Source organism: Halichoerus grypus, chromosome X, assembly GCF_964656455.1.
Source record: "Halichoerus grypus chromosome X, mHalGry1.hap1.1, whole genome shotgun sequence".
NCBI classification, from domain to species: Eukaryota; Metazoa; Chordata; class Mammalia; order Carnivora; family Phocidae; genus Halichoerus; species Halichoerus grypus.
In genome coordinates, this window is record NC_135727.1 from 119,101,876 (window position 1) to 119,129,683 (window position 27,808).

Sequence of the window (27,808 nt, forward strand, 5' to 3'; positions counted from 1 at the left end):
GCCTTGTTATCACTACTTATGGATTGGGACAGACCAGGAGGAGTTTCCTATTCAATATTTTTCATTTGACAAATATTTATTTACTCCGCCCCAGTGATTCTAAGTCTAAGCCCCAGGGATTCTGGTCTAGGTCATTTCCTTTATTCACTGTCACCAATGCAGAGATCATGTTGCTTAACATTAACAGCCAGCACAACGGGGTAAGTTGGCCTTTCAGAAATCCAGAGGGACACCCACAAAAGTTAAATATTAACACATATATAAGTATAAAACAATGACTTCACTTTACCTAATAAAATATCACAATAGTAAATGAAAACAAAGTACAAGTTCAAACAAGTACAGTGTTTTCTATTTCACAATAATTTCTTTCAACTCCCTTTAACACAAGTGTATTAAACAATATTTTAAGAGAAATGACTTAGAATTCTATCACATTAAGACAATTCATTTGTATGCATTACTCTTCTACCATTCTTCATATTTTTTTCAAAAATGTGTGGGTTTTTTTTTTCCCCTGCTTATGAGAGTAATGTTTGTCCATAGGAGAATTTTTTTAAATAGAGCAATGTATGAATAATAAAATAACCATCATTCATAATACCAGTAACCAAAAGACAATAGTTATTAATGTTTTCTGTACCTTCTTCCGCTCCTAACAATTTGGATGAAAATAATTTGGTCAGAAACAAAATTGGTATTCTTTATGCTCCTTTTTGCTTGTGTAATTTTCATATTTTTCTGTAATGAGCTTTGCTTTTGCAATAAAAAAACAATAAAGGAATGTATAACATAGAAGGAATGTATGTACAAACAATAACAGAATGTATAGAGTAGGAGCTCTATATGTCTTATTCATTCCAGGTATCTTCAGTTCCCAGAACAATGCATGGCAAACAGTAGGTACTCCAAAATCTTTTTGAATGGCTAAGATTTTCACCAAAAACTAGTGAGGGTTGCTTACAAACACAGAATGTCTGGGTATTATTTCCCTCTCTCATTTCTTTTTTTAAATTTTTTTTAAAGATTTTTTTTTTTTTATTCACGAGAGACAGAGCGAGAGAGAAAGGCAGAGGGAGAAGCAGGCTCCCAAGGAGCAGGGAGCCCGATGCGGGACTCGATCCCAGGACCCTGAGATCATGACCTGAGCCGAAGGCAGACGCTTAACCATCTGAGCCACCCAGGTGCCCTTCCTCTCTCATTTCTTTTGGTAAACAGTTCATTCTATCACATAGGATCAGTTTTGCTGTGTTAATATAACACTGATCGAATTCAGATTCCAAGTCCAACACTCACTAGCTATATGACCTTGGCAAGAAACCACCATTCTCTGCTTGAGCTTCCTCATGTGGTGAGCACTGGTCCAGGTACTGGGGATATAACAAAACAAAGATCCTGCAACTTACATTTTAGTGTAGAAAGAATAACCTATGAACAAACATTTGTCAGGTGGTGAAAAGCACTATGAGAAAAAAAGAGTAAAGGGGATAGGATGCAATTACCTGTGTGAGGGGAGGATGGGGATGTGTTGCTATTTTTTTTTAAGATTTTATTTATTTTATTTGAGAGAGAGAGAGACAGCAAGAGAGGGAACACAAAGGGGGAGTGGGAGAGGGAGAAGCAGGCTTCCCGCCAAGCAGGGAGCCTGATGCTGGGTTCGATCCCAGGACCCTGGGATCATGACCTGAGCCGAAGGCAGACGCTTAATGACTGAACCACCCAGGTACCCCTGTTGCTATTTTTTTTACAGATTTTATTTATTCATTTGAGAGACAGAGAGAGAGATAGCAACAGTGAGCATGAGCAGCAGGGGGTAGGGAGGACAGAGTGGATAAACAGACTCCCCACTGAGCGCAGCAGGGGGCTGGGGGGTTGGGGGGGTGGGGGGGTGGGGGGGGGAACGCTGGATCCCAGGACCCGGAGATCATGACTGGAGCTGAAGTCAGACACTTAACTGATTGAGCCACATAGGTGCCCTGGTGTGTTCCTATTTTATGAAAGATGGTTAGAGGCTTCAAAAATATCCTAGTGTGTTTTTCAAACTTCAAGTTGTGACTAAGTGTGATCACAAAAATGCAATGTACAGGGTAATCTGCATATTTTTTAAATGAAATAAAATACCAGACTGCGTCATACATATTAAAGGTCAGCACGGTTTGGTGTAACCCGTTTTGGTTTATAATACAAGTAAAACACAGTAGGCATGGAGAAAGTGGTGGCTAACAATATAGCAACTTTGATGGAAGCAGTCTTAGAGAAAGGTACCTAAACAGGGCTCCTCTGGGGTAAGAGAGCCCACACTTGATGCATGCACCTGTGGGTGCCTCACTCATTTAGCAGACTTAGCTGAGTGCAAGAGAAACAAAAACACAGAGAAAGTGGGAGAAAAGATCATGACGAGAGCTAAAAAGTTGAGGTGAAAACCAAAAGCGAAATCGAACAGTTTAGCAACTTGAAGGAAAACATATTACCTTTTTGAGGAAAAAAAAGTACCTGGCCAGGAAAAAAAAAAAGACCAAAAAAACTAGAGGGAAGGATTGACAGATTCTACCTAACAAAAAAAAATCCAAAGCTAATAAAATATGTTGTACATGATACTTTTGGATTAAGTATATAATAGTGCCTGAATATTTTCAGAAACTCCCAAAATATCTGCTTCATACTTCTGCCTCTGACCCTCAGTGAGGTGGACAGTATAAAGATTTTAAAGCCATAATATCTGTGAAGATTTCTTTCAACTTTTTTTTAAAGATTTTATTTATTTATTTGACAGAGAAAGACACAGCGAGAGAGGGAATGCAAGCAGGGGGAGCGGGAGAGGGAGAAGCAGGCTTCCCGCCGAGCAGGGAGCCTGATGCAGGGCTCGATCCCAGGACCCTGGGATCATGACCTGCGCTGAAGGCAGACGCTTAACGACTGAGCCACCCAGGAGCCCCCTTCTTTCAACTCTTTACACATGTAATAGGTTTTGGAAATCATGCCTACCCATCAAATATAAGTAAAATAGATTAAAGGGAGACTGGAAATTGTCTGCCAAGCCTTCTCTTGCTGTGCACATGAGGACATTCCCACCGAAGTAAAGCTGTTAAGACAATTATTCTAGAACAAGGTGGGCAAACTAGAGTCCTCTGGCCAAATACAACCCACCACCTGTTTTTGTATGACCCACGAGCTAAGAATGACTTTTCCATTTTAAAGTAGTTGAAAAACAAATCAGAATATTTTGTGGCATGTGAAATTTATATGAAAATTCAGTGAAAATTATTTATATGAAATTTCAGTGTCTATAAAGTTTTATTGGAATATAGCCAGGTTTATCCATATTGTCTGGGGCTGCTTTCTCACTGTAAGGTGGCAGGGCTGAGTAGTTGCTCCCAACGCCTAAAATATTTACTCTCTGGCCCCTTTCAGAAAAACATTTGCCAACCAGTGTTCTAGAATATGAGAGCTGTGCTATTTAAACACCTTCCAACCCTCGTCCCTCTCCAGCCGAGGCTCCCCTCTGCCCCGCCCCGCCCCGCCCCAGCTCTAGTCCCTAACAAGATTCCTGGGCCTGACATGAAGGCAGAGTGTTATAATAATGAATTGTAACCTATTGGAAAGCAGAGACACGAGACAGTAAATTTCTATATAAGGTAATATTACTGGTTCTGCCACCGACTAGTCTGAGTTTGTTTCCTGATCAGAAAAGTGAGCATCACAGCGGCAACTGAACAATTTCGTCTGAGGATCACCATGGTCACTCTCGTGAAAGCATTTGGAAAATATCAAGGCAGCAAATGTTCTGGGGTGCTTTTGCAGGGGGAGCCTCTCTCCGAGTCTGGATGTACACCGAGGTTCCCTTTGCACGTAGGCATCTTGGCCACCTCCCCCAACCCGGTACCCTCTGGCCCTTCTGGCCTTGCAGCCCACTTTCCCCTCACCCCCACGCACTCCTCAGGGGCTAGCAAGTTCCAAGGTAGAGCAGGGCTCAAGTAAGCCATCCCGGGTCAGCTTAGGGCAGCTCTCCCCAGCTTCGCCATCGTGCAGTGGGGTCGCCCTGGGACCCCTGCAGGTGACAGGAATGACTCAGCAGGGTCCAGGACTGGGACGGAGACAAGAACGCCGGGGTAGGGACACAATTCTCTGCAGTTCGAGAGGCCGCAAATCATTTTAAGGACCCAAATGTGCGAACAAACGAAAATGTTATTCAAGTCAGTTTTGAGCTGTCGGCGGCCTGTGCCAGTACAGGCCGCAGGTTTAGCCTAACGGGGAGGCCCAGCGGCTTCAGCAGTCAAAAACGCCCGCGGCCTCTGTAAAAGGTTCCCTTTGCCTCCAACGAACCCCACCTCAGCTCGACCGGGCCCCAGGAAAAGCCAGTCGGCCGGAGGGAAACCTTTCAGGGTGCACAGAATTGCATGCCCGTGATTATCGGGAAGATTTTGAGGGCACAGTAATCTCTCGAGACTAGAAACCATTTTCCTCCCTCGCTCTGAGATTTTGCTTGGCTAAGCGGCGGCAGTCTCCCTGCCCCCCCCACCCCACCGCGGAAAGCAGCCACGCCCCGCGGCCCCGGGGCTCGTGGCCCCCGCGCAGCCCGCACGCCGCGCCCCCATCCGCCCCACCCCCGCGCGCCCCCCATCCGCCCCCGCGCCCGGCCCTGGGAGCGCTGGGCGAGTCCTCGCGCCTGCGCCTCGCCAACTTCCTGCCGCGGAACGCCCCGCCCACCCCCAGAAGCCCGCCTCCAAATGCCGCGTGAAACCTGCCTGCCGCACCTCATTGGTTGAAACGACCGAGCCGTTGGCTCCCAGGCCCGCCTCTCCGCCGCCTCTCACTTTTCCCAGGGCGGATGCGCCTGCGCTCAGCTGCCTGGGCGGGCTGGGAGGCGCGGGTTGAAAAGTCTCGTTCCAAGTTTGGAGAGAGAGAGAAGAGCGCCTCAGACCTCGGTACCCGCGAGCGGGGAGGAGGCAGGAGAGAAGGACGCAGCGTTTGGGGAGCACCCAGGCTGTAAGACGGAGCTCACGCTTCGAGAGCTAGAAGAGTGTGACGCGCCTGGGCGAGGCAGGAACGCCTGCGGTTGGGCGGCTGTTGGCTAGCGAGGGGAGTCCGAGGCGGCGGCGAGGGGCGAACGACCCGACGCAAGATGGCGAGTAAAGAGAGTAAGAGGCCCTGCGGGGCGGCGCGCGCCGGGACCGCGGGGGGCGGCGGGCGCGCGAGGCCGCGGCACGCGCCGGCGAAAGGCGCGAATTGGCGTGAGGAGCAGGGGGCGGGGCCGGGCGCGAGGCTAGGCGCGCGCCTCGAGGGGCCTACTCGGTACGGGATCGCGGCGCGGAGGGCTCCGAGCACTTCCGGAGCCGGGCGCGGGGCCGCGGGTTGGGCCCCCTTCCCCCTCCGCTCCCCCTATCCCCCTCCCCCCTCCGGCGGCGGCGCTCCCTTCGGCGCCCTTGGCTCTCGGGCGGAGGCGGCCTCCGCCACCGGAAAGCGGACACGGCTGCTCCTTCCACGCGCGCGCGTCGACCGCTTCGGGGTCGCGGCCCTTGTCCGGGGGATTCTGGAACACGCCGGTCTATGGCTGCTGACGCGGGCTTCGTGGGAGCGGAGGCCGCTCCTGGTGGGGGATGGAGGGAGCGGGCCGAGGGGTTTTTGCTACACGTGGATTCGTCTCTCCGGGTGGGTCGTGGAGCCACTGTGCATATGGGTCGTCATCTTAGAACAGGTGCGAACAGCTGTAAGTGGCGAAACAAAATCGTTGTCTGTGTAATTACCCAATTCTGTATACGCAAGCGGTATTGATTTCTAAGTGCAAAAAGTAAGCTTCCTGGTGTTAATAAATACTCTCTCTACATTCTGGAAGAGCAGTTAGTTCGTGTCCAAATTAGAGGTAAAGCTGAGTGGATTAGGTGTGGCCATCTCGAGGTGACCTCTAGTATCTATGTACAGATTCTGACTTCGATTTCTCTCAGCCACTTAATTGTATGGGCTTTCTCCAAATTTCAGTGTTTGAAGATACTGTGGAGGAGCGTGTCATCAATGAAGAATATAAAATCTGGAAGAAGAATACACCGTTTCTGTATGACCTGGTTATGACCCATGCTCTTCAGTGGCCGAGTCTTACGGTTCAGTGGCTTCCTGAAGTGACTAAGTAAGGGTTTCTGGCAACTTTTACTTTGCATAGATTTAACTATTGTCCTTAATTTTCTAGTTTCGGCATTTCACACACACAACATGAGCGTGTAATCAGTTTAGCCTTTGGATGAGGTGGCAGGTGATTTATATTTTCAAAACAAGTGATTTATGGGATGGTTTCTGATACGTAAGTGTGGGGATAAAGTGTCATTAATGATATTCGTGGGAAGCATCTGACATATTTGACATTTCTTGGGCTTAAATAGTGGCATTTTGGGGGGCCCCAGACTAATGGATTTCTTTAAAACTTTATTGAAAAATAGGGTATGTACGGAAAAGTGCACAGATCATAAGCATATGGCTTGATGGATTTTTATGAAGTGAGCACATCCATGTAATCAGCTACCCCAATATGAATAGGTTTTAATTGACATAGGGGAAAAGAATTTAGCAACAGATCACCAAAGAAAAGATGTTACTGGCTAATAGTGTGGAATACACTTTGAGGCTGTTGCTGGTCTTCGTAAGAGTGTTCTTTTCAGCCATTTCTAAAATTTCCCTGGTAATAATTGCTGGTGTTATTGAACACTTAAAATAGGGCCTGGCACATGTGAACAGTTTTGTGTCCCCTTGTTTGGTTTAATACTCAGAACTATACTGTGATTACTTTTTATCATCCTTGTGTTGTGGAAACGGGGGTGGAGATGTTAAGTAAAATTCCCAAGATCACACAGCCTGTAAGTGGTGGAATGTGGTTTTTTTAAAAAATATTTTATTTATTTAATTGACAGGGGGAGAGAGAGAGAGAGAGAGACAGCATGAGAGGGAACACAAGCAGGGGGAGTGGGAGAGGAAGAAGCAGGCTTCCAGCTGAGCAGGGAGCCCGATGCGGGGCTCGATCCCAGGACTCTGGGATCGTGACCTGAGCTGAAGGCAGTCGCTTAACCAACTGAGCCACCCAGGCGCCCCTGGAATGTGATTTTGAGCCCAAACTGAGTATCCCAGAGTTGAGGCAAGCCCTGTATTAGACTACCTTTCTCATGCACTTGCGCTTTTTCTAATAGGAACTTGGCCATGTACTTTAAAACTATTAAATTTAGGTATTGTGAGCATATAATTTAATGAGGATTAACAAAACTAGGAAGGGGATTTTGAGACAAGTAATGAAAATAAGAGCAAGTTAATTTTATATAAGGTTACTCCTTCAATGGCCAGATTCTCCATATGCAAACATTGTCTTCCATACAGGTAGGGGCTTCCATTGGGGTTCCCAAAAATCACAATGTAGATATACAGATGTAGGAAGAGTAGCCAAGAAATAAATAAATAATGGAGACTTCTAAGCACTGACATAACAATTCTGAGCATCAAATACTTAAGGGTATTCAGGTTCTCATTTTGAACACCATGTATTTTTGACTTCCTGTGCATTCCTGTTAAGTAAATTAAAAGCTTTAACAGCTTAATTTACATTCTTTTGGATCTTTTTGACCTACCTTAACAGTAGAAAACAGCGGGGGTGGGTGGGACTCTAAGGTTAGAAACTGGAGTTTGAATTCTGCTTCTTAGTAGCTAAATTAGGGCACGTTGGTTAGTCTCTGTCCCCAAGCTGTCTGATCTGTAAGTGGAGGTGCTGGCCGTTCTGACTGCCTACTTTTGAGGGAATTAAATAAGATCATGCACTGTTAAAGTGCTGGCACGGTGTAAGTACGCAGTAAGTGGTGACTGATGCTGATATTCCCACCCCTTTGTATTCAGAAATAATTTATTAGAGTGTAATTGTTTCTCTATTTGGATTCCAATGAAAACTGCTTACTCATGTCTTTTGAAAATGTTACCTATGATATGTTTTGTGTAACAATTTTAAAGATGATAAATTTGTAAGTTCTTAGCCCAGATAAAGATTTTTGTTTTTAAATAATCTGTACACCCCACGTGGGGCTCAAACTTACAACTCTGAGATCAAGAGTCTCACGCTCCACCTACTGAGCCAGCCAGCCTCCCCCCATACTGCTTTTATATTAACACTTAAGAACTTAACAGAAAATACCTTAAATTATGTATTCCATGGTGTTCTTTGCATACAAAGAAGTGGGATCTGGTTGTGGGATGTGCAGTTGCTCTGGGAATGCAAGAAAATGCCAGCCAGCCTGCATTCTTGGATGTTGAGGATGGCTTTGTGGTGCTTTTGCAGGATTCTATTTGGAATATGAAGGGACTGTGATTGTGTTTTGTTACTATATGGAACACTGGAAATGTTGGCTACTCTTAACTCCCTGAGTCTTTGAGGAACTAGATCCTAGTCAACCTCATAAGGCCTGCCTTCTTTTTTATTTTAATATTTATTTATTTGACAGAGATAGAGACAGCAAGAGAGAGAACACAAGCAGGAGGAGTGGGAAAGGGAGAAGCAGGCTTCCCGCTGAGCGGGGAGCCCAGTGCGGAGCTCAGTCCCAGGACCCTGGGATCATGACCTGAGCCGAAGGCAGATGCTTAACGACTGAGCCACCTAGGCTAGGCGCCCCAAGGCCTGCTTTTTGCCTACATACTACATACAACATACTTCCTAATAATTACTTGCACTTTCTGAATTCTTGTCCTTAAACTGAGTTAGGTAATTGTCCACATAGTGGATTTGCCTTGTAAAAATTTTTATTTAGGTGTTTCTAAGAAGTAATTTCATTTTTCCATATCTCTTATTAAATAATTTGTTATTAAACATACTAACTCTCTACTTAAAAATCTTTGTAATCACTCAAATTCAGGTGGTACAAAGTGCATGGAGTGAAATATAAGTTCCCTTTCCATGTCCCTTATTCTCCTGGTTTTATTACCCGGAGCAGAGGGTCATTTTTGGCATTTTTTTTTTTTTTACCCATCCTTCCAGAAATAAGTACATATACATATCTACCTTCCATCTTTTTTTTTTTTTAAGAGAGACACACATGTGCACATGAGCAGGGGGAGGGGCAGAGGGCGAGGGAGAGAGAGAAAGTTAAGCAGACTCCCGGCTGAGTGCGGGGGCCGATAAGGGGCTCAGTCCCAGGACCCATGAGATCATGACCTGAGCCGAAACCAAGAGTCAGACGCTTAACCAACAGAGCCACCCAGGCTCCCCTCCCCTCCATCTTTTTTTATGGTAGCAAGTTATTCACTTGACTTTACAGTTAGTAGTTTATATTGGAGACTTTTTCCTATCAGCATGCTTAGATATGCTCTTTTGTTTTAAGGGCTCCATAGAATTCCATTTATGAATATATTATAATTTATGTCATCAGTTCTTTATTGATGGATACTTAGGTTGTTATCGGTCTTTTGCCACTAAGACAGTGCTACTGAGAATAACCTTGTGATAATCTGTGATTGTTAGGTGAATTTCTTAGCAGTGAAGTCCAAGTGATCAAAGGATGCTGGCACTGAAAATGGACAAGGTCTTTTAACATTAGTGCTTCTGCAGCCTTAGGTGCATTCAGCATTGGAGGAAAACATTGTAATATTGATTGGTTCAGGAAAATAAGTTTGTATTTTAATGATGGAGATGAAAGGATTTCCAGTAAAAAAAAAAATCCTTATATGATTATTGTGTCAGGGATATATGAATTGAATTTTAGAGTTGAGGAATTTTTTAGATTCTCCAGTCCATGTTGGGACCCTGCTCCTTAGAAAGGTCCTATTTTTTCTGTTTAACCCCCTAAAAAGTCACTTCCTTCCTTTTTATGTTAGCCTTAATATTGCTCTGCAGTGCTTCCCTTCTCTCAAGCATTCCTATTTCTCTTCAAATGGTTTTAATGAGATGTGTTTAAGTTCCCTTTCATTTTGAGCTACGAAGATTTTGTTTTGTCTCAGTCTTCCTAAACTACATTGCTTAGAGCCTACTTTTCTAAGTTTTTTTTCATTTAAAAATAAGTGGGTGAGTGCTCACATGCATTGCCTCCCCCCTCCCCATATAAGTTCATCTAAGATAGAGTTAACTGTTTTGATAGGTATATCCTATTTTTGGCCCCTGAACATACATTGACTAAGACTCATGTCTTTTTTCAGACAAGTTGCTATTGCTTAGCCATGGCTGCATTATTCTCTTCTTGGAGTTGTGTATGTATTTATTGTTCTTTTTTACATTAAGCCAAATCTTGGTAAAATTTCATCTTGTAATTTTTTTTAGTTATTAGTAAATTAACATTTGTAGAAGCAACCCTCAAGCCTTTTTAAAAATCGATTGAATCCTTTGTACAATTGAACTTTAGAAACAGATAAATAGCCTAACTTGTCTGGTGTTGGGGCCCAGAGCCTTAAGTCTTGGCCCTCTTCACTGAGGTGGGACCATGGAGCACAGGTGAAAATTGCTATTCTAGATAATACAAATGGGAAAACATCATTAATAGATACAGTTGTAAAAAATCACTGTTTTGACCAGGGTGCCAAGAAGCATCAGTAGGTTCTTTAGCCTCAAAATAAGTTCCATAAAGCAAGGTAACAAAGATACCCCTCCCCCCATAAAATTGAGAGTCCCCATTTCATAAACTTTAAGCACCATGAACATTAATAAAGCGTTTTCATGCCTTTTGCACTCATAACCTGTTTTTTAGGTGAAGAAACTGGGGCCCCCAAGAAGTTGTGATTTAAAGAATTGCATGTAGTTAATTTTAGTTTGAGCCAGGATTTGAACCCAGTTTTCTGGCTCAATGCTTAAACTTTCCATTCTGTCTTGTTGCCTCTTATTGGAAAATTAGAAATGTCTAGTTTATTAAAATGGAAGATATTTTTTAGGTGAGAAGTCAATGATTATGAGTATGATTGGTGATGGACTGAATTTGTTAGCAACTGATTTCTTGTAGGGTTAGTGTGACTTATTTTCTTTCCTAAACAGACCGGAAGGAAAGGATTATGCCCTTCATTGGCTGGTGCTGGGGACTCACACATCTGATGAGCAGAATCATCTCGTGGTTGCTCGAGTCCATATTCCGAACGATGATGCACAGTTTGATGCTTCCCACTGTGACAGTGAGAAGGGTGGTAGGTATACCATATATTCCAGTATTGATGTTTAAGGGAGTGTGCCTTCTTTCCTAATATGTTATTACAGTTTTCTATTAATATCTTTTGGCCTAGCAGTTTAACTTTCAGGAGTTTATCTCATAGAACTACTTGCACACATGTGCACAAGGATTTCACAATAGCATTATTTGCAGGATTGAAAAATTAAGATCAACCTAGCAACCCAGATGTTAGTTCATAGGAAATTGGTTAAACACATTGTGGTATGAATTACTGTGCAGCAATTCCTAAGAATGCGATAAATCTGAAATTTTACACAGACTCACAATGAGGCAAATCTGTATGCCCTAGTATGGAAAGGTGTCCAAGATAAATTGAGTAACTTCTTTGTACGATTATAGTACCCATTTTGGTAAAAAGTAATAATATGTGTTGGGTTTGCATAGGAAAAAGTCAGGCGTATGTACCAGTTAATAGTGGCTTTTTTATGGAAGCTATTGACTTCCTTTTTTCTCCTGTCAAACATACATTCCCCTGGTTTGGTCTTTTCACCATCACCCAAGGTTGGTCATTGTGCTAGAAGGACTCACAAGACTCATAGCAAATTATACTCGTGGCCAAAGTTTGTTACAGTAAAGAATACAGAACAAAAGCAGCAAGGAAAAGATAGACATCAGGGAGTCTAGGGAGGTCTGGCACAAGTCTCTTCCAGGGCTGCACACGATGTGCTTTCTCTCTGGCAGCAAACAACAGGGACATGTGCTGAATCTCTCTTCTGCCCAGGGAAACCCATCTGAGTGTCAGGATCTGAGGCTTTTGTGGGGGGTTGTTTTCACAGGCACATCCTGCTGGCAGCCAGTTAAGACAACTGAAACTTAGGACCCCGGTAATGAAACCAGGTGCATGTCGTCAATCTTGGTATTTGTGCAAAGCAACCCTGACAAACTGGTACAGCATGGTCCATTGCTCCAGGTGTACACCACAAAATCATCAGTCCATCAGTGACATTAAGAACATTCTGAGGTCCATGTTCCTAGGACTTGGCCAAGGGTCATTCATGGTCCCAGTGTCCCGCAGAACTGTGAGGGCTAAGCAACCAGACCTGTTGGGTTAGTGCTGTCTGCACAGCCCTAAAAGGTTTAATCTTAACATTTTAAGGAATTTACTTTAGTTTTTTTCTTATTGAAAATAAAACATTTTATAGCTAAAGTCCTGCGACCCCATACCCCTTTCCTAACTTGCCTCCCTTTGAAGAATTTATCATTGTCCTGAAATTAGTGTGCCATTTTTTAACTGTTTGTATTTTTATTACTCATACAATAGTAAATATATATAAAGGGGTTTTTTCCCCAGCTTTTTTCTTTGGGTGCTGTTTTGTGTATGTGCGCATACCGTGTAGATGTCTATCTCTTTTTAACTGCCGTGTAGTGTTCCATTGTGATTAAACCTTACTTTATTCATTCTTCTACCAGGGGGGCAGTTGGATTGCATCTATTTGGTATTTTGCTCTTATAAACAGTGCTTCAGTGAACATCCTTGCCATGTCTGCTTGTACACATGGAAAATTTATCTAGTGGAGTGGAATTGCTGAGTCGTACGGTGTATTCATTGTCAGCTTAAAATAGTATAAAACTATTTTCCAAAATGATTTAATCTGTTTGCCACTGCCACAGTTCACAGTCCATTTCCCTACGACCTTATGCATTATTTCTGTAAATATTGTAATCAGAAATTTTTAGTGGCTTTTAATCCTAAAGTATATATTTATTGGACGTTTGGCTTAAGAATTTGTGCATAATTTATGGATGTATTAAGTTACTGAAGTCACTTGTTCAGTGTATTACATTCCAACAAGTGACTGAAATAATCCATGGTTAGCACCTCTTTTTATTTCCAGTTACAGTATTTTTTTAATGCATACTATTATTAAAATGGTGGGGTTTTTTAAATTTTTTTTTTAAAGATTTTATTTGACAGACACAGTGAGAGAGGGAACACAAGCAGGGGGAGTGGGAGAGGGAGAAGCAGGCTTCCTGCTGAGCAGGGAGCCCAATGTGGGGCTTGATCCCAGGACCCTGGGACCATGACCTGAGCCGAAGGCGGACGCTTAATGACTGAGCCACCCAGGAGCCCCAAAATAGTGGTTTTTATTTTCATACTTTTGAATTTGAGAAAACAAGGCCCTGTGTTGAAAGTAAATCTTACCTGGAAATCCATTTTTTTTTTTTTTTTTTAAAGAGGAGAGCTGTTCAGGTTGTCTTAAGTAAAGGAATTAGGGAACTTGAGTGTCTTTATATTAGAAATGTCCACGGACATTGGAGTCCACGGTGGGGGGTGGTGGTGGAGGGTTGGGTGGTAGGTTGAAAGAGCAAAGTCGGGGCAGGTTTGGAGCAGTCTCAGAATGAGTGGCAGTCTTAGAAAGGCTGGGCCAAATTTCTCCCATTGACATGATGGAAAGGGACCGTGCTGAGAGGGAGAGAGGTGATTGTGTATATGGTTGTGTAAGCTACGTTTGCCACAGAGAAGAATGGCTGAATGCCAACATTAAACCATGGGAGCCAGTGTTCATTAAGCATTCCTATATAGCAAGAGCTGGCTGAAACTGAGAAATGGTTTGCTGCTTTCAGTTGGTTTTCTCCAGGACCCAGCTAGTCTGTTTTACTTGTTTTACCTGCCTGGCTCCATTAGGCATTTGAGTTAGTGTTCCCTAACCTGAGACACAGGGGGAACAAAAAAGGAATGTGCAGAGAAGCAGCAATATAGGTCAGGAAGAAATAACACAGTTACAATGTGAAACCTCCCAACTTTTTAAGCGTCAGCAGCTATTCGAGTTCTTTTTTTTTTTTTTTTTTTTTAGCAACTATTCGAGTTCTTAATCTATGAACACAAAAAAAGAAAATGTTCTTATTTGTCCTTATCTGCTTAGATGTTCTCTACTTGTATTCTTTCTGCTATTATCTTGCTGCTTCTCAGAAGTTCCTTATACTTTTTATGTGATTTTGTTGCTTTTCCAAGGCCTTTTTAATAACTATTCAACACTGTAGTTGTTTTTTTTAAGATTTTATTTATTTATTTGACAGAGACACAGCAAGAGAGGGAACACAAGCAGGGGGAGTGGGAGAGGGAGAAGCAGGCTTCCCGCTGAGCAGGGAGCCCGATGTGGGGCTCAATCCCAGGACCCTGGGATCATGACCTGAGTTGAAGGCAGACGCTTAACGACTGAGGCACCCAGGCGCCCCTCAACACTGTAGTCTTATTTACACACCAGATAGAGGTTAGCCCCCCTCGTTTTAGCTTTGGCACTCCACTAGCAGTTGAATTTGGTATCCACCATATCGGCGGAACCAATATGTCTATGTCTTAGGGTTGGGTGGGGGTTAGTTAGCATGGATTTCTGATTTTAGGGAATAATTACATCCTCTTCACAACTGAAAGAGGCCAGTTCTTAATTATTCTAAGTCCAAGGTGAAACAATTAATTAACTTGCATAAAATAGCTATCAACATGTTCCAATTCAAATGGGCTTTGAGAATAAATTAATTCCAAGTGGAAAGTGAACCCATTGGGGCGCCTGGGTGGCTCAGGTCATGATCTCAGGGTCCTGGGACCGAGCCCCGCATCGGGCTCTCTGTTCCGCGGGAAGCCTGCTTCTCCCTCTTCCACTCCCCCTGCTTTTGTGTTCCCTCTCTCGCTGTGTCTCTGTCAAACAAATAAAATCTTAAAAAAAAAAAAAAGAACCCATATTTTGTGTTCTCTAGTTAATTTGTGTTGTATTCTGTCAGGTTAAAATATGTTGGGTGGATTACACTAAATGACTTGTGATTTTTAATCGTAAGTGTGTTTCTTTTTTCTCACATTAGAATTTGGTGGCTTTGGTTCTGTAACAGGAAAAATTGAATGTGAAATTAAAATTAACCATGAAGGAGAAGTAAACCGTGCTCGTTACATGCCGCAGAATCCTCACATCATTGCTACAAAAACACCATCTTCTGATGTGCTGGTTTTTGACTATACAAAGCACCCTGCTAAACCAGGTATGTAGTGATGAAATCAGGCCATTGCTTGAACATTTTTCTTGATTTGAAATAATTGCTTTGAGATTATTAAGACTAGTATAATCTATAATTTTTAAAGGTTTAAAAATGGTTTCAGGGGTCCCGTCACCACCCTCAAAATTGAGTTGATGTAACAGGACCTCCCAACAGGTTATACTCCTGGCTAGGGTTTATTACAGCAGAGGCTACAGAGCAAAAGCAGGAGGAAAAGATAGCTATCAGGCGGAGTCTAGAGAGGCCAGGCACAGGCTTCGGAGTCCTTCCCCGCCGGAGCCACGGGGAACGTGCTTTTTCTCCAGCAGCAGACCAAAGGGGCATGTGATCAATGTCTCTGCTTAGGGAAGCCTATTTGAATCTCAGGATCTGGTGTTTTTATAGAGGTCTGATCACATAGGAACATTCTGTTCTATGACCAGCCATGGTAAGGGCAACTCAGGACCCCAACAGTGAAGCCAGATACATCATGAATCTTGCTAAACAATCCTGCAAGTCTTGACGAGCTGCTACAGCACACCTCACTGCTCTGGGCATACACAACTTCATCAGTCGGCGACATGAAGAATTTTGTGAGGGTCACATTCCTAGGGGTTGGCTAAGGGTCAGTCATGGTTGCAGGCTACCCTGGAGACATGCAAGGACTGAGCAACCAGACCTGCTGTGTTAACTCTTTCCTCACAAACCTGTTTGAAAAAAAAATTGATCCGGGGATGGGGCAGGTTGCCACCACTCAAATTTGAAGGTATAGCTGTAGTTTTCAGTATTTTGTGTTGGAGCTAGTACTAGGTTTTGCAAAGGAACTCTCACTTTATGATCTTGAGACTTGGTTTGCATTGAGTATTTGAAATGAAGCACAGAGAACAGCTTTTCAGGGTGGCTGTGGGTCAGACCAAGTCCTAAGTCATAGTTTGTATGTGACGCTTCAAGCAATGAATGTTATGGTTCATTCAGTGAGGAGTGAGGATTGCTTTTACTAGTTCTGATAAACAGAAAATCACTTAGTAGTTAATGTGTTTCTTTTCTTTTTTAGACCCAAGTGGAGAATGTAATCCTGATCTTAGGTTAAGAGGCCACCAAAAGGAAGGCTATGGTCTTTCCTGGAATTCAAATTTGAGTGGACATCTCCTAAGTGCATCGGACGATCATGTGAGAGACTTACTCTTTCTAATCTCATGTGCTTAAAGACTGTCGTGGAGAGCTGTGCGCTGAAGGAGCGCTGTATTGTTGAGAAAGGTTTTCTAAGATAATACTCCTGATTACTGTGATAACATTTTCACAGGATTTAGAGCAATGGTTATCATACTGCCCTGTTGGAGCCTTAGAATTCCACAGAGCTCTTTTGAAGCAGCCTTAGAATGGAGGGAAGGTGGGCAAAAGGTGTCCCATTATTTCAAAGTGTATCTCTGTAATGGAGACTATGAAGTGTTTGTGAGACCTGATAAACAGAAATTATATTTTAGTTTATTATTTCATTGGCTTTAGTATATTCACAAAGTTGTGCAGTCATCACTACTATCTAGTCCTGAAACATTTTCATCAGGGGCGCCTGGGTGGTTCAGTCTGTTGAGCGTCTGCCTTCGGCCCAGGTCATGATCCTGGGGTCCTGGGATCAAGCCCCGCGTCGGGCTCCTTGCTCAACAGGGATCTGCCTGCTGTTCCCCCTGCTTGTGCTTTCTCTCTCTCTCTCTCTCTCATAGGTAAATAAAATCTTAAAAAAAAAGTTCTTCTGAAACATTTTCATCAAATGTCAGAAAAAGAAACTCCATACCCGTTAAGCAGTCACTCCCCACTTCCCCCAGCTCCTGGCAACCACTAATTTACTTCCTATCTGTGTAGATTTGTCTCTTCTTGATAATTCATATAAATGGAATCATATGTGCTTTTTTTCTGTCTGGCTTCTTTTCATTTAGCGTAAGTTTTTCAACCATGTTATAGGTCAGTATGTCACTCCTTTTTATGACTGAATAATCCATTATATGGATATGCCAGAAGTGATTCTTTGTCAGTTGATGGACATTTGGGTTGTTCCTACTTGGGGCTTTTTCCTTTTTCCTTTTTTTTTTTTTTTTTTTTTTTTTAACACTTTGGGACTATTTTGAATAATGTTGCTATATGAACATTTTTGTATAAGTTTTTGTGTGGATGTAGGTTTTCATTTCTCTTGGGTAGTTACCTAGGAATGGAAATACTGGGTCATATGGTAACTCTATGTTTAACTTTTTGAAAAACTGCCAAGCTTTTCCAAGGCAGCTGCACCACTTCACATTCCCACCAGCAACGTGTACCCCAGGCTTCCAGTTTCTCCACTTCCTCGTCAGCACTTGTTGTTGTCCGTCTTTTTTATTATAGCTGTCCTGGTGGGGGTGGAGTGATTTGTCTCCTTGTGGTGATGATGACTAATGATGTTGAGTATATTTTTATGTGCTTATTGGCTATTTATAGACCTTCTTTGGAAAAATATTTATTCAAATCCCTTGTCTGTTTTTAAATTTTGTTTTTTTATTGCGTTGTAAGAGTTCTTTATATATTCTGGATATAAGTCTTTTATCAGATAGGATTTCAAAAGATTTTCTCCCACTCTGTGGGTTGTCTTTTCACTTTTCTGCTGATGTCCTCCAAAGCCCAAAAGTTGAATTTTGAGTCCAGTTTATGTAGTTTTTATTTTGTCACTTGTGCTTTTGATATCCTATATAAGAAACCATTACATAATCCAACATCACAAAGATTTTTACATCTATGTTTTCTTCTAAGAATTGTACAACTTTAGCTCTTACATTTAGGTCTTTTATTCATTTTGAGTTAATTTTTGTATATGGTGTGAGGTAGGGGTTCAAGTTCATTCCCCACATGTGGTTATCTAGTTTTTTCTAGCACCATTTGTTGAGAAGACTAACCTTTCCCTATTGAGTTATCTTGGCATCCTTAATACAAGTATTTTAACAAAAGTACCACACAAATGCAAAGTGATTTTGTTAATTTATTGTAGATCAATGTTTGTAGCATTCTTGCCACCTACAGCTCCATACCTTCCTTCATGGATCCCATACTGTAAGCAAAACATGTTTGCTATAACACCAGCCCAGAGCTGAGAGTAGACTTCTGGAGCTTTTGAAAGCTGTTGTAACTTGGCCACAGGTTCTTTACCTTCTTACTCAGTATATCCTCCTGCCTAGAACAGGGCCTGTCCCGTCACAGACTTTCTTTATATTTCTACTGGTCACAATTTGTTATGCTTTTTTAAATATTGAAAGTAGATAATTGGCCCAGTTAAGAATCTTTAGCTGCAAGCAACCAAAACCAACTCTGGCTGATACAAACAGAAAAGGAATTTATCAGAAGGGCATTGGGCAGAGTAGCTCACGGAATTGCTGTGCTGGCTGGAAAATGGCCTAAAACACAGAGAAGAGACCAATGGATGTTACTCTCCACTGTGCACCCCCCCACACACACACTCGCAGTCATGAGAACAGATTTCCCTGTTGATGTTCACAGTTCAAAATCATGGTCAGACTGATGGAGCCAACATCATGTCCCAGCCACAAGAGAGGCTGGGAAGCAAGGGTCTTCCTTAGTTCTCCGAAAGGAAGCTTTCCTCCACTTGCCTCAAAGTGGGCGTGGTTGAGTCCCTGAAACAGGGAGGATGAGTTATGCTCAGTAACTTAATTACTAGTGCATTTTGAAGACACCAGGCTGGGAGTTGCTAGTTATAATAATAGCTGACTGTTTTCCAAGGGCTCTGCATGTGCCAGGCATCTTGCTAATCTTCCCAGGATCCTTCTGAAATGAGCAGGGGAGGATGACAAGAGCTCTACATGTTCCTTTCTCTTCAGTGCTTGTAAATTGTGTGTCTGAGTGTGTATCAACAAAGACTAAGAGTGTGTGTATTACGTAAAACTATTTTTTTTGTTACTGGGTAAATAGCTATTACTGGGAAATAGCTCTGTTATAGAAACTCAGATAAGAGAGTGATTTTCAAAGAGATGAACCCCATACCAGTGTCAGTGGAATTATTGCAGGAAATATACCTTAATGGAATTACCTTTTATTTTAAACCGTTTGGATGATAATCATTGCCTTATAGCTTGCAATATTTTTTTAAAAGATTTTATTTATTTGACAGATAGCACAAGTAGGCAGAGAGGCAGGCAGAGGGAGAGGGAGAAGCAAGCTCCCCGCCGAGCAGGAAGCCCAATGCGAGACCCGATCCCAGGACCCTGGGATCATGACCCGAGCCGAAGGCAGACGCTCAACCGACTGAGCCACCCAGGCGCCCCGATAGCTTGCAATATTTTTTCATATAAACTTGCCTCTTAACTTTATGATGATTGTCATTTGAAGGCTTAGGTCCCAGAGCCTGCTGATCTGTGATCTTTGAGGCCTGGGGAAGGCCCATGGCCTCTCCTTGGGTTCTCTGATGTTTTGAGGAGCGCGCTGTGGGGATCTGTCCTCAGGCCCTTAAGCTTTGGCCTCTCAAAATAGCCTAGTTGGGGTTTCTGGGTTATTCACCTGTCCCACTTCCTAATGTTTGTAGTGGCTTCTACTGTGAAGTGAAAGACTTATCCAAATATTTTTGCTGTTTAAGAAGCATGTTTTAGTTTTAATTTCCAGTCTCCCAACCCTGTGTGAATTTTTAGGACACAAATACCTGTTCAGTAGATACTGAATGTTGGGCTCTCAGTGTTGCGTTGTGTAATCTCGATGAACTTTAGATACTTGACTGAAGGTATGTCGGTAGAAACGCGAACCTGAATGTCTTTTGCCTGCCATCGTGCTTGGTTTCCCCGTCCCCATTATCGTATCCTTTCCTTGCCCTCTGCATCTCAGATGATGAATGCTACAAGCATATATACTCTTCTGTTTTAGAAGCTTCACTTTTGTTTATGTTTCTTCTCTCTTGTGTTTATTTCTCTTGTATTTATTTTATATGGTTAGATAATTTTTTTAAGTTTGTTTATGTAAGTAATCTCTACACCCAGCATGGGGCTCAAACTCAGGACCCCGAGATCATGCTCTTCCGACTGAGCCAGCCAGGTGCCCCTAGTTAAATAATTTTTTAATGAAGGTTGTTTGCTTTTTCCTTCTTTAGACTGTCTGTCTGTGGGATATAAATGCAGGACCAAAGGAAGGCAAGATTGTGGATGCTAAAGCCATCTTCACTGGCCACTCGGCTGTTGTAGAGGATGTGGCCTGGCATCTGCTACATGAGTCCTTATTTGGATCCGTTGCTGATGATCAGAAACTTATGATGTAAGGTGGAAGCTTCAGTGGGGTCTTGCTATATGGGTGTCCTGAATGACCATCAGTGATTGTGGTGGCCTGTGGTTTGATTTTTTTTTTTTTTAAGTTATATACTGGCCTTAAAAACTTCAGTGAAGTATAATTGACATACAAGAAACCATACATGTGTAATGGTTTTTTGCATAAAAGTTACTGTGTTATATAAATGAACACCATTTTTTACTTGAAAAAAGAAAACAGATAAGTAAATATGAAGAAACATGCTTGGTAGTGGTAAATGTCAAAATCGGTGTCATGGTGACTTTGAAGATGAGGGCTAAGAATGATTATATCAGGTCATGGCCACAGGGCTGCATTCAGCCACCTATAATGTGTTTTGTTTCATAAAGAAACTCCTATCTGAAGCAAATGTGGCCAAATAGTAAAATTTGACAAGGCTATGTTGTGGGTATCAAATTGTTACATTATTCTCTATGTAGTAGTTGGTGTATGCTTGAAATAGTTGGTATTAAGACAGGAATCTCATAAACAAGAAACTGGAAATGATAGCCCTAATTTATTTTCTATAGGTTTAGAATATGTGGTTTCCAACTCAGTGGTTGGAAATCCGAATTGGCAGCTTTGTATGTGGCTGGGGTGTCTGTGAAGGGGCGAACATGGCAGAGATAAGGGGGTGTGGAGTGGTGTGGACATGGAAACAGGTGTGAGAAGCTAGGGAGGGGCGGGTAGCTTCGTCTTGTGCTGTGTGCCTTGTGCCTTTCTGTTTTAGATGGGACACCAGGTCCAATACCACCTCCAAGCCAAGCCACCTGGTGGATGCACACACTGCCGAGGTCAACTGCCTGTCATTCAACCCCTACAGCGAGTTCATTCTCGCGACTGGCTCTGCAGATAAGGTCTCTTAAGTTTTTGTATATTTGGTGTTTATGAATCCAGTTTTCTTATGCTACAGTGAGATATTCTAAAATTCTTACATGAAGTGCACAAATGAACTCCTTTTCATTTGTTATTTTTCTTCAGACTGTAGCTTTATGGGATCTGCGTAATTTAAAGTTAAAACTCCATACCTTTGAATCTCATAAAGATGAAATTTTCCAGGTATGTGGTGGTTTTCTGGTGTCTGTCAGGTTTTTAGTGACTTGTTGATGGGGGAAATTTAAAATCTTTTTGCTTTTATAGCAGGCATGCTATGGTTTTTTTTTTTTTAAGTTCCTCTTCTGTATAAGTTAACTAGTGGGAAGTAACTTGGAGCTCTGTGAGATTATGACTTTAGAAGTAGAAAATGTCTCGCAAAACAGGATCAGTTTAAAAAGTGAAATCCAAGGATTCTTTAGTTAAGGTGTCCAGTGTGCGTAGGTCCTCTAAGTGGGGGAAAAAAAAAATACCTTATATGCGGTTTCAAATTGCATAGGTTTAAGATACACTTCATTGAAATGTTGAAAAGCTTCTGGGATAGTTATGGGTCTGAATAACTTTATGGGGATTCCTGGCCAAGCTCCCCCTGTATTGGGGTGTGACCTTCCTGGAGAGCGGGCTGAGGAGATGGGCCATTTAAGAGCACTTGAAAGGATAGGACAAGGAGAGGATACAGAACAGAAGATGGAAAAATCTCCAGGATTAGAATAATACCCACAAATGTAGGAACAGATGATACTTCACACTTTCAAATCTGTGTTGCTAGGTCCACTGGTCTCCACATAACGAAACTATTCTGGCTTCAAGTGGTACTGATCGCCGCCTGAATGTGTGGGATTTAAGGTAATTCTGAGTCTGGTGACAAGAAACTGCTTAAGTACGCTAATCTGACAGATGATGTAATTCATAAAGTAGAGAGTAGTTTGCTGACCCCAGTTTAATAAGCCAAATATTAAAGCAACTTTCAGGTACCTTCCTGAAGAGTCTTTGTTCTGTAAAATAGAAGTAAATCAGCAAATGGAATGCAAAATAAATTTATACGATGAGAGTTTTTATTGTTATTCAGGCATGAAGTTGGGGGCGTGTGTATGTCTTAACGATCCACATAATTGTATTGAAAACCCTGTTGGTACAGAAAGGGATATAGATGTTAGCTGTTCATGTCTCATTGGAGCTCACGTGATACCTGCACTCTTAGAGTGTTTCTATCATTTGCTCTTCTGTGCTTTCATTGGTTCACTTTGAGGAGCTGAGCTCCTGCTGTGGGCTGGGTAGCTGCTGGGGATACACCTGGGAACGGGATAAGCACAAGCCACGCTGTAACAGAGCTTACGTTCTTCTGCGGCTCATTATAGAGTTCCTTCCAATTTTGTAAAGTACCTTGATTTCAGAGTTGCCATTCTAAGAATTTCAGACTCCTTTACTTTTTTTTTGTCTGAGTCTTTAGAGCCATTAATAAAGATGTTCACTTATATATAAACTTCCCTTTAAGATGTCATTATTCTAAGTTTAAATCATTACCAAGAAATAACTTATTTTAAATACTTATTTTAAATGTACTGCTTTGAAGTAGACTAAGTTTTTAGTTTATTAAAACCAAGGCAGAGACCGTAGACCGGTCCTTCAGTGTATAGAACATAAAACATTAGAATAAAATGCTTGTATGGTAAAATTTCTGAACATCTGATGTTCTGTGTTCGTATAGAACAAACTCTGGCCATGATCGAATCTTGGAAATATAGAGAATCTTTAAAGCAGACATTTGAGTATACACTATTTTATTTGAAAACAATTTTAGTAGTAAAAATTAGAAACTGAAAACTCTAGTGGTTATATGAAGTGAAGCAGCAAGCGTTGAAAGTCTGATGCCCTGGCAGCTGAATTGTCCCTAAAGGTGCCAATAGTAAATTTGTAGGCATTGTAAAGTTTCTTAACGCTTTTATGACTTATGTCCTATTAAAATTACGTTATATTGGATAAAATTACAGATTAAAATGGTCCTGACCAGAGGATATACATCATTGTCTAGCAGTCCCATGTGTTTGGTTTGAGTTTAATGGGAAGAAAACTAAAGTATCAGTTGGAAGGTTGTGCATTTTGGTTGCTTTTTCAACAGCTCTTACTAGCAAAGTCCACCTTGGGGCTAGATACCAAGGCTGATACTTGTTTGGTATGTAACTTGAGTGATTTCACTGCTGGGACTGCTGGCGCACATTCTACAAATTGAAGTTGTTAAGAGAGGGAAAAAATTTAGCCTTTCCTTGGCTTATATCTTATGTTTCACCTTTTAAATCCAGTGTAGTAAACAGCCACAGTTAAAAATAATGAATTTTAAATTAATATTTATTATTAACAATTTCTGTGCTGCATCCTCAGTTATGAACAGCTCTTATCATTTCTAGAAAGTGAACATCCCACCCTCCCACCAGTAATTAATATAGAAGTTGTCATTGATGGTAGTATAGAAATAAGTTGTTTCTAGAGTGTGTGTGTTTTAAGATGCCCTTTGTGGGCTGATGCTGGTTTTGTGAACGTTCACGCCGTCTACAAGAATTTCAGTAATGACAGCATTATGTTCTTTCTTGATAGCAAAATTGGAGAAGAACAGTCAGCAGAAGACGCAGAAGACGGGCCTCCAGAACTCCTGGTATATATTGGCTTTCTTATGCAAGATGAAATGTCATATGCAGATTGGACTACTTGTCATTGATCCATGAATTTGGAAAATGAGTCAGAACTTCAAATGCTAGCTCTTGGAGATGATTTCAAATTGGAGGTCTTGAAGGTTATTCTGACTGGGTTTTGATGTTTATTGGAAATAGCAAATAGAACACAGTAGGTTTTTATGAATATTTCACTAAGAACCATTTGGGCTTCTGGAAAATAGTATAATTTCTCACTGATTCCCACTTGTAGTATTTCTGAGGGTTGTTTTTTGGGGGGGGGGGTGCTAGGTATTGATATTCAGTTAGCAATACTTAACATTTTCTAACAGCACAGAAATATTTTAGTGACCTGATTTTTAAGTTCCCTGCCCCAAAAATGAAAGCATTCTCGATCTTGTTGGTGCCAAGTGTCTACCATCTCCCTCCTGCTCCTAATTGAATCACTCGGCATCTCCTCGGCCCTTTGAAGGTTTCTGTGGTGTGTCTGTCCTGTCAGTCCTCATCCTTCCTGTTTCTGAGTTCTTCAGTGTATGCTTCAGGTCCCCTTCCTGTTGAGCATGGTCAGACTTAGCAGTGGTTCTTCCTCACTCAGAATCCACATTCGTCTCCACCAGTTATTTGGCAGATATTCATTCCTCTGTAACGTATTTTTAGTTCTTAGGCCAGTACTAATTTTTGGTACACTTGGGCTTTGCCCACCACGTTTTAAAAGGTAAAGAAAGCCCTTGAAGGTGAGCCGTACACACAGGAGATGCTCACTAAAGCCCATGTGGCACAGACCTCCTCGATCCCCTTACTCCTCGTCCTGTGTGTTAACCACGCCCAACAGCAGTGGCCAGAAAGTGACACAAGGGTGTGATGACACGCAGACGTGCCAGCATGTTTTGTGCACTGCTGATGAAAGAAGAGCATTTCTCAATAAACTATCCTAGACAGATGACGGCACCTAAATGGTTTATGATTTTTTGAGTGACTTAATCTTAAAAGCCTGTCTGTGATGCATGGCCTCGTAGTTTTTAAAGTATTTTCTAGCTGAGGTGTTGGTATCAGCTGTTTTCATCCAGCTATTTGTACTTATTTTACTTTGGTAAAAACTTCGAGATATAACTCAAATCCCATACAGTTCACCTATTTAAAGGATATAATTCAATGGTTTTTAGTCTGTTCACAGAATTGGCCATCACCACGAGTCAGTTTTAGAACATTTCCTTCCCCTTAAAAAGGAACTCTACTCTTTATCACCTCCCGGTCTGCTCCTTTCCTCAGCTCCTGGCAACCAGTGATCTACTTTGTGTCTCTAGATTTGCCTGTTCTAGATAGTTCATAGAAATGTAATGGTGGTCTTTTGTGACTGAGTAATGGTGGTCTTTTGTGACTGATTTTTGTACTTGTCATGTTTCCAAGGTTTCCAGCTATTTTTGGGTACCCTGTATATTATGGTTCTTTAACAATTTTATGGTCCTTGAGATCCACTAGGATTTTGCTCCTTTCACCAGAGAGCCTGAAATCAAGGGACACTTAACTTGTGGTAAACTGGATGCTAACTATAATTTTAGTATAACAATATCTTGATTTGAGGACTCCTTATATATTCCAAGCCAGTGGTCTTAACATATTTTCTCTTATGTCCCCCTTAACACAATTCTGAAAAGCCGTTTTTCTCCTATCATTTTTCAACTAAAAAAATTATTAGGTAAAATAGTTACCTTGCATGTAACCTAATTGTCAGCCTGAGTCCAATCAGACTTTTGTCAGGAAGTGTGACTTCTCAGTCCCAAACCATATATTCATGTTGTCCCTGTGAGAATGGTTTCTTCTGATTCTTAATTCTGAGGTAAGGAAAGCCCAGTGCCTTCCCATGAGGCTGTGTCTTGTAGGCAAGGAGTCTCTGCCCCCTTCATCATTTCATAGCAAAGCTCTCTGCTTAGGCTTTGTGGGGCTTTGCTTTTGGAGCCCGGGTTGGTTTGGCTTTTTGAATCCCCACCTTGAGTGATGCACCTTGGAAAGATGGAGGGTGGCTGGGAGGTGTGCCTTTCTTTCAGCAAGAGGGCGAAGGGAGAGCAGGCCGAGGCTCCAGAAGAACCAGAAGACTCCTCGGGTGGGCCCGTTGTGAGAGTCTGTAACAGAACTTTAAGGAAATTTACTGCCTTAACTATTTGTACCCAACTACATATATTTGATAATGAAGGTAAATTAATGTTCAATTATTAGGTATGGAAATGGCATTGTGGTTGTATAGGAAAATGTCCTTCCTTTTGGGTGATGTGGGGTGAATACTTGGGCGGGGGGGCTCCGTTAGGTATGTGTGTGTAAGAAAACGCACCTGTGCACATACTTGTATCGGGAATGTAGGCAAAGGGTATCCAGACATTGTACTGTTCTTTCACCTTTTTTGAGGGTTTGGAAATTTGCAAAATAAGCGAGGGGTAGATTACTAAGCCTGTAAAAACCCCTCCCTTTTAAACCTCAGTTGCAAGACTGACACTCTAAAAACTTCTAACATAAGATATGAAACAAAGGCTTTTTAAAATTCTTATTAACAGTTTATTCATGGAGGACACACCGCCAAGATATCAGATTTTAGTTGGAACCCCAATGAGCCTTGGGTCATCTGCTCGGTGTCTGAGGATAACATCATGCAGATATGGCAAATGGTGAGCTAAAGTATTTATTTTTCCTGAGTAAAAAGAAGAAAAACTATTTGAAATGTTTGTTATAGATTGTTGCTTTTCTAAATTTGGTGTACCGTGTATCATCTTAAAAGACATTTCTCCATTTTAACAAGTCTTTAGTTCAGTATGCACCTGTCAGGTCAGGAGAAATCTGTGTCTACACACAGATGGGGACACAGCCTCTGTTCCGCTTTGCGTGACCGTCGTCCGCTTCATCGGCTGGCCTCTTGGCGTCACTGCTGTAGGTCCAGTGTCTGCTGCGTCACGGGCATGAAGCAAAGTGCCACGAGTCCTCAGATACTGAGTACTAAGAACCTGATGTTTCTGAGGTGGTGTTAACCCTCTCAGTAACTGCGGGGCCATTGCTTCATCTCAGGGATGCTTGAAATGCTTTTGGAAAACACTTTTTACAATACAAAGTAGCAGTGCGTGGGCAGCTCGGTGTGTAGGTGGGCTCCCCTGCCAAATAAGAACACTGGCCCTGGGTTTTCCTCATTCAAGACTGGGGGGGGAAAACTACTAAGTAAATTACTCTAAAAATGTCCCAACACAGAAACACGCTGACCAGTGAATCCTAAAATCTAGATGGACTTAAATGCTGTTTTTAGGAAATTTTGTAAAAACCATGGGGAGTTTTACCTGTGCCTTTATTTGGTTGTCCTCTCCAGGCTGAAAATATTTACAATGATGAAGAGTCAGATGTCACAGCATCGGAACTGGAGGGGCAAGGATCTTAAAACCCAAAGTACAAGAAATGTTTCTATTGAATGTATGTAATGCTACACGAATGCTTGGTTTATCAAGCGCCAAAAAGGCATTGTATAGTAGGAAATGTTAAGTGGGATGGCATAGGGCGTTCTTTACCTTCTGATTCTAGCACTTTCAAGTGAGCTATTGCGTACTGTATCATATTGTAGCTTTTAGGGAAGAAAGGAATGTTAAGAGAGAACATCACCGTTGTTTTAAAATACAAGTAGCAGGGTACTGCCTTTGATTCAACTATTTTAAGTCCTTGTTTTCTCAAACTAAGTGCTTGCTGTTCCCAAATATGCAAGAATAACTTTTACACTTTTTCCCTCCAACATTTGTTGATTGGCTTTGCAGAAATAAAGTTTTAAAATAAATTCGGTTTTATTCTTTTAGAACCCGGGTAGGAGAGTATGAA

General features: G+C 42.0%; 1 protein-coding gene across 2 annotated transcripts; it reads left to right on the forward strand.

Annotated features, from left to right (window-relative positions):
- The first annotated feature begins 4,815 nt into the window (after positions 1-4,815).
- On the forward strand, positions 4,816-27,767 carry RBBP7 (RB binding protein 7, chromatin remodeling factor). 2 transcript variants are annotated; one of them, XM_036092965.2, is made up of 12 exons: positions 4,816-5,138; positions 5,977-6,121; positions 10,973-11,118; positions 14,961-15,134; positions 16,183-16,298; positions 20,239-20,399; positions 21,160-21,286; positions 21,411-21,488; positions 22,072-22,148; positions 23,895-23,952; positions 26,515-26,625; positions 27,312-27,767. In XM_036092965.2, the coding sequence occupies exons 1-12, from the start codon at positions 5,123-5,125 to the stop codon at positions 27,378-27,380; spliced, it is 1,278 nt and encodes a 425-aa protein (XP_035948858.1). In that variant the 5' UTR covers positions 4,816-5,122; the 3' UTR covers positions 27,381-27,767. The 2 variants fall into 2 exon arrangements, with proteins under 2 accessions (XP_035948858.1, XP_035948857.1); XM_036092964.2 differs by lacking the exon at positions 4,816-5,138 and adding an exon at positions 5,533-5,695.
- Positions 27,768-27,808: the final 41 nt, after the last annotated feature.

What these genes read in the sequence shown, in the direction of transcription:
- RBBP7 (XM_036092964.2), top strand. Translation starts at nt 5,548, where the DNA reads ATGGCTGCTGACGCGGGCTTCGTGGGAGCGGAGGCCGCTCCTGGTGGG. An exon ending in TAAGTGCATCGGACGATCAT is followed by an intron (nt 16,299 to 20,238) that starts GTGAGAGACTTA and finishes TTCCTTCTTTAG; the next exon opens with ACTGTCTGTCTGTGGGATAT. An exon ending in TCATGCAGATATGGCAAATG is followed by an intron (nt 26,626 to 27,311) that starts GTGAGCTAAAGT and finishes TGTCCTCTCCAG; the next exon opens with GCTGAAAATATTTACAATGA.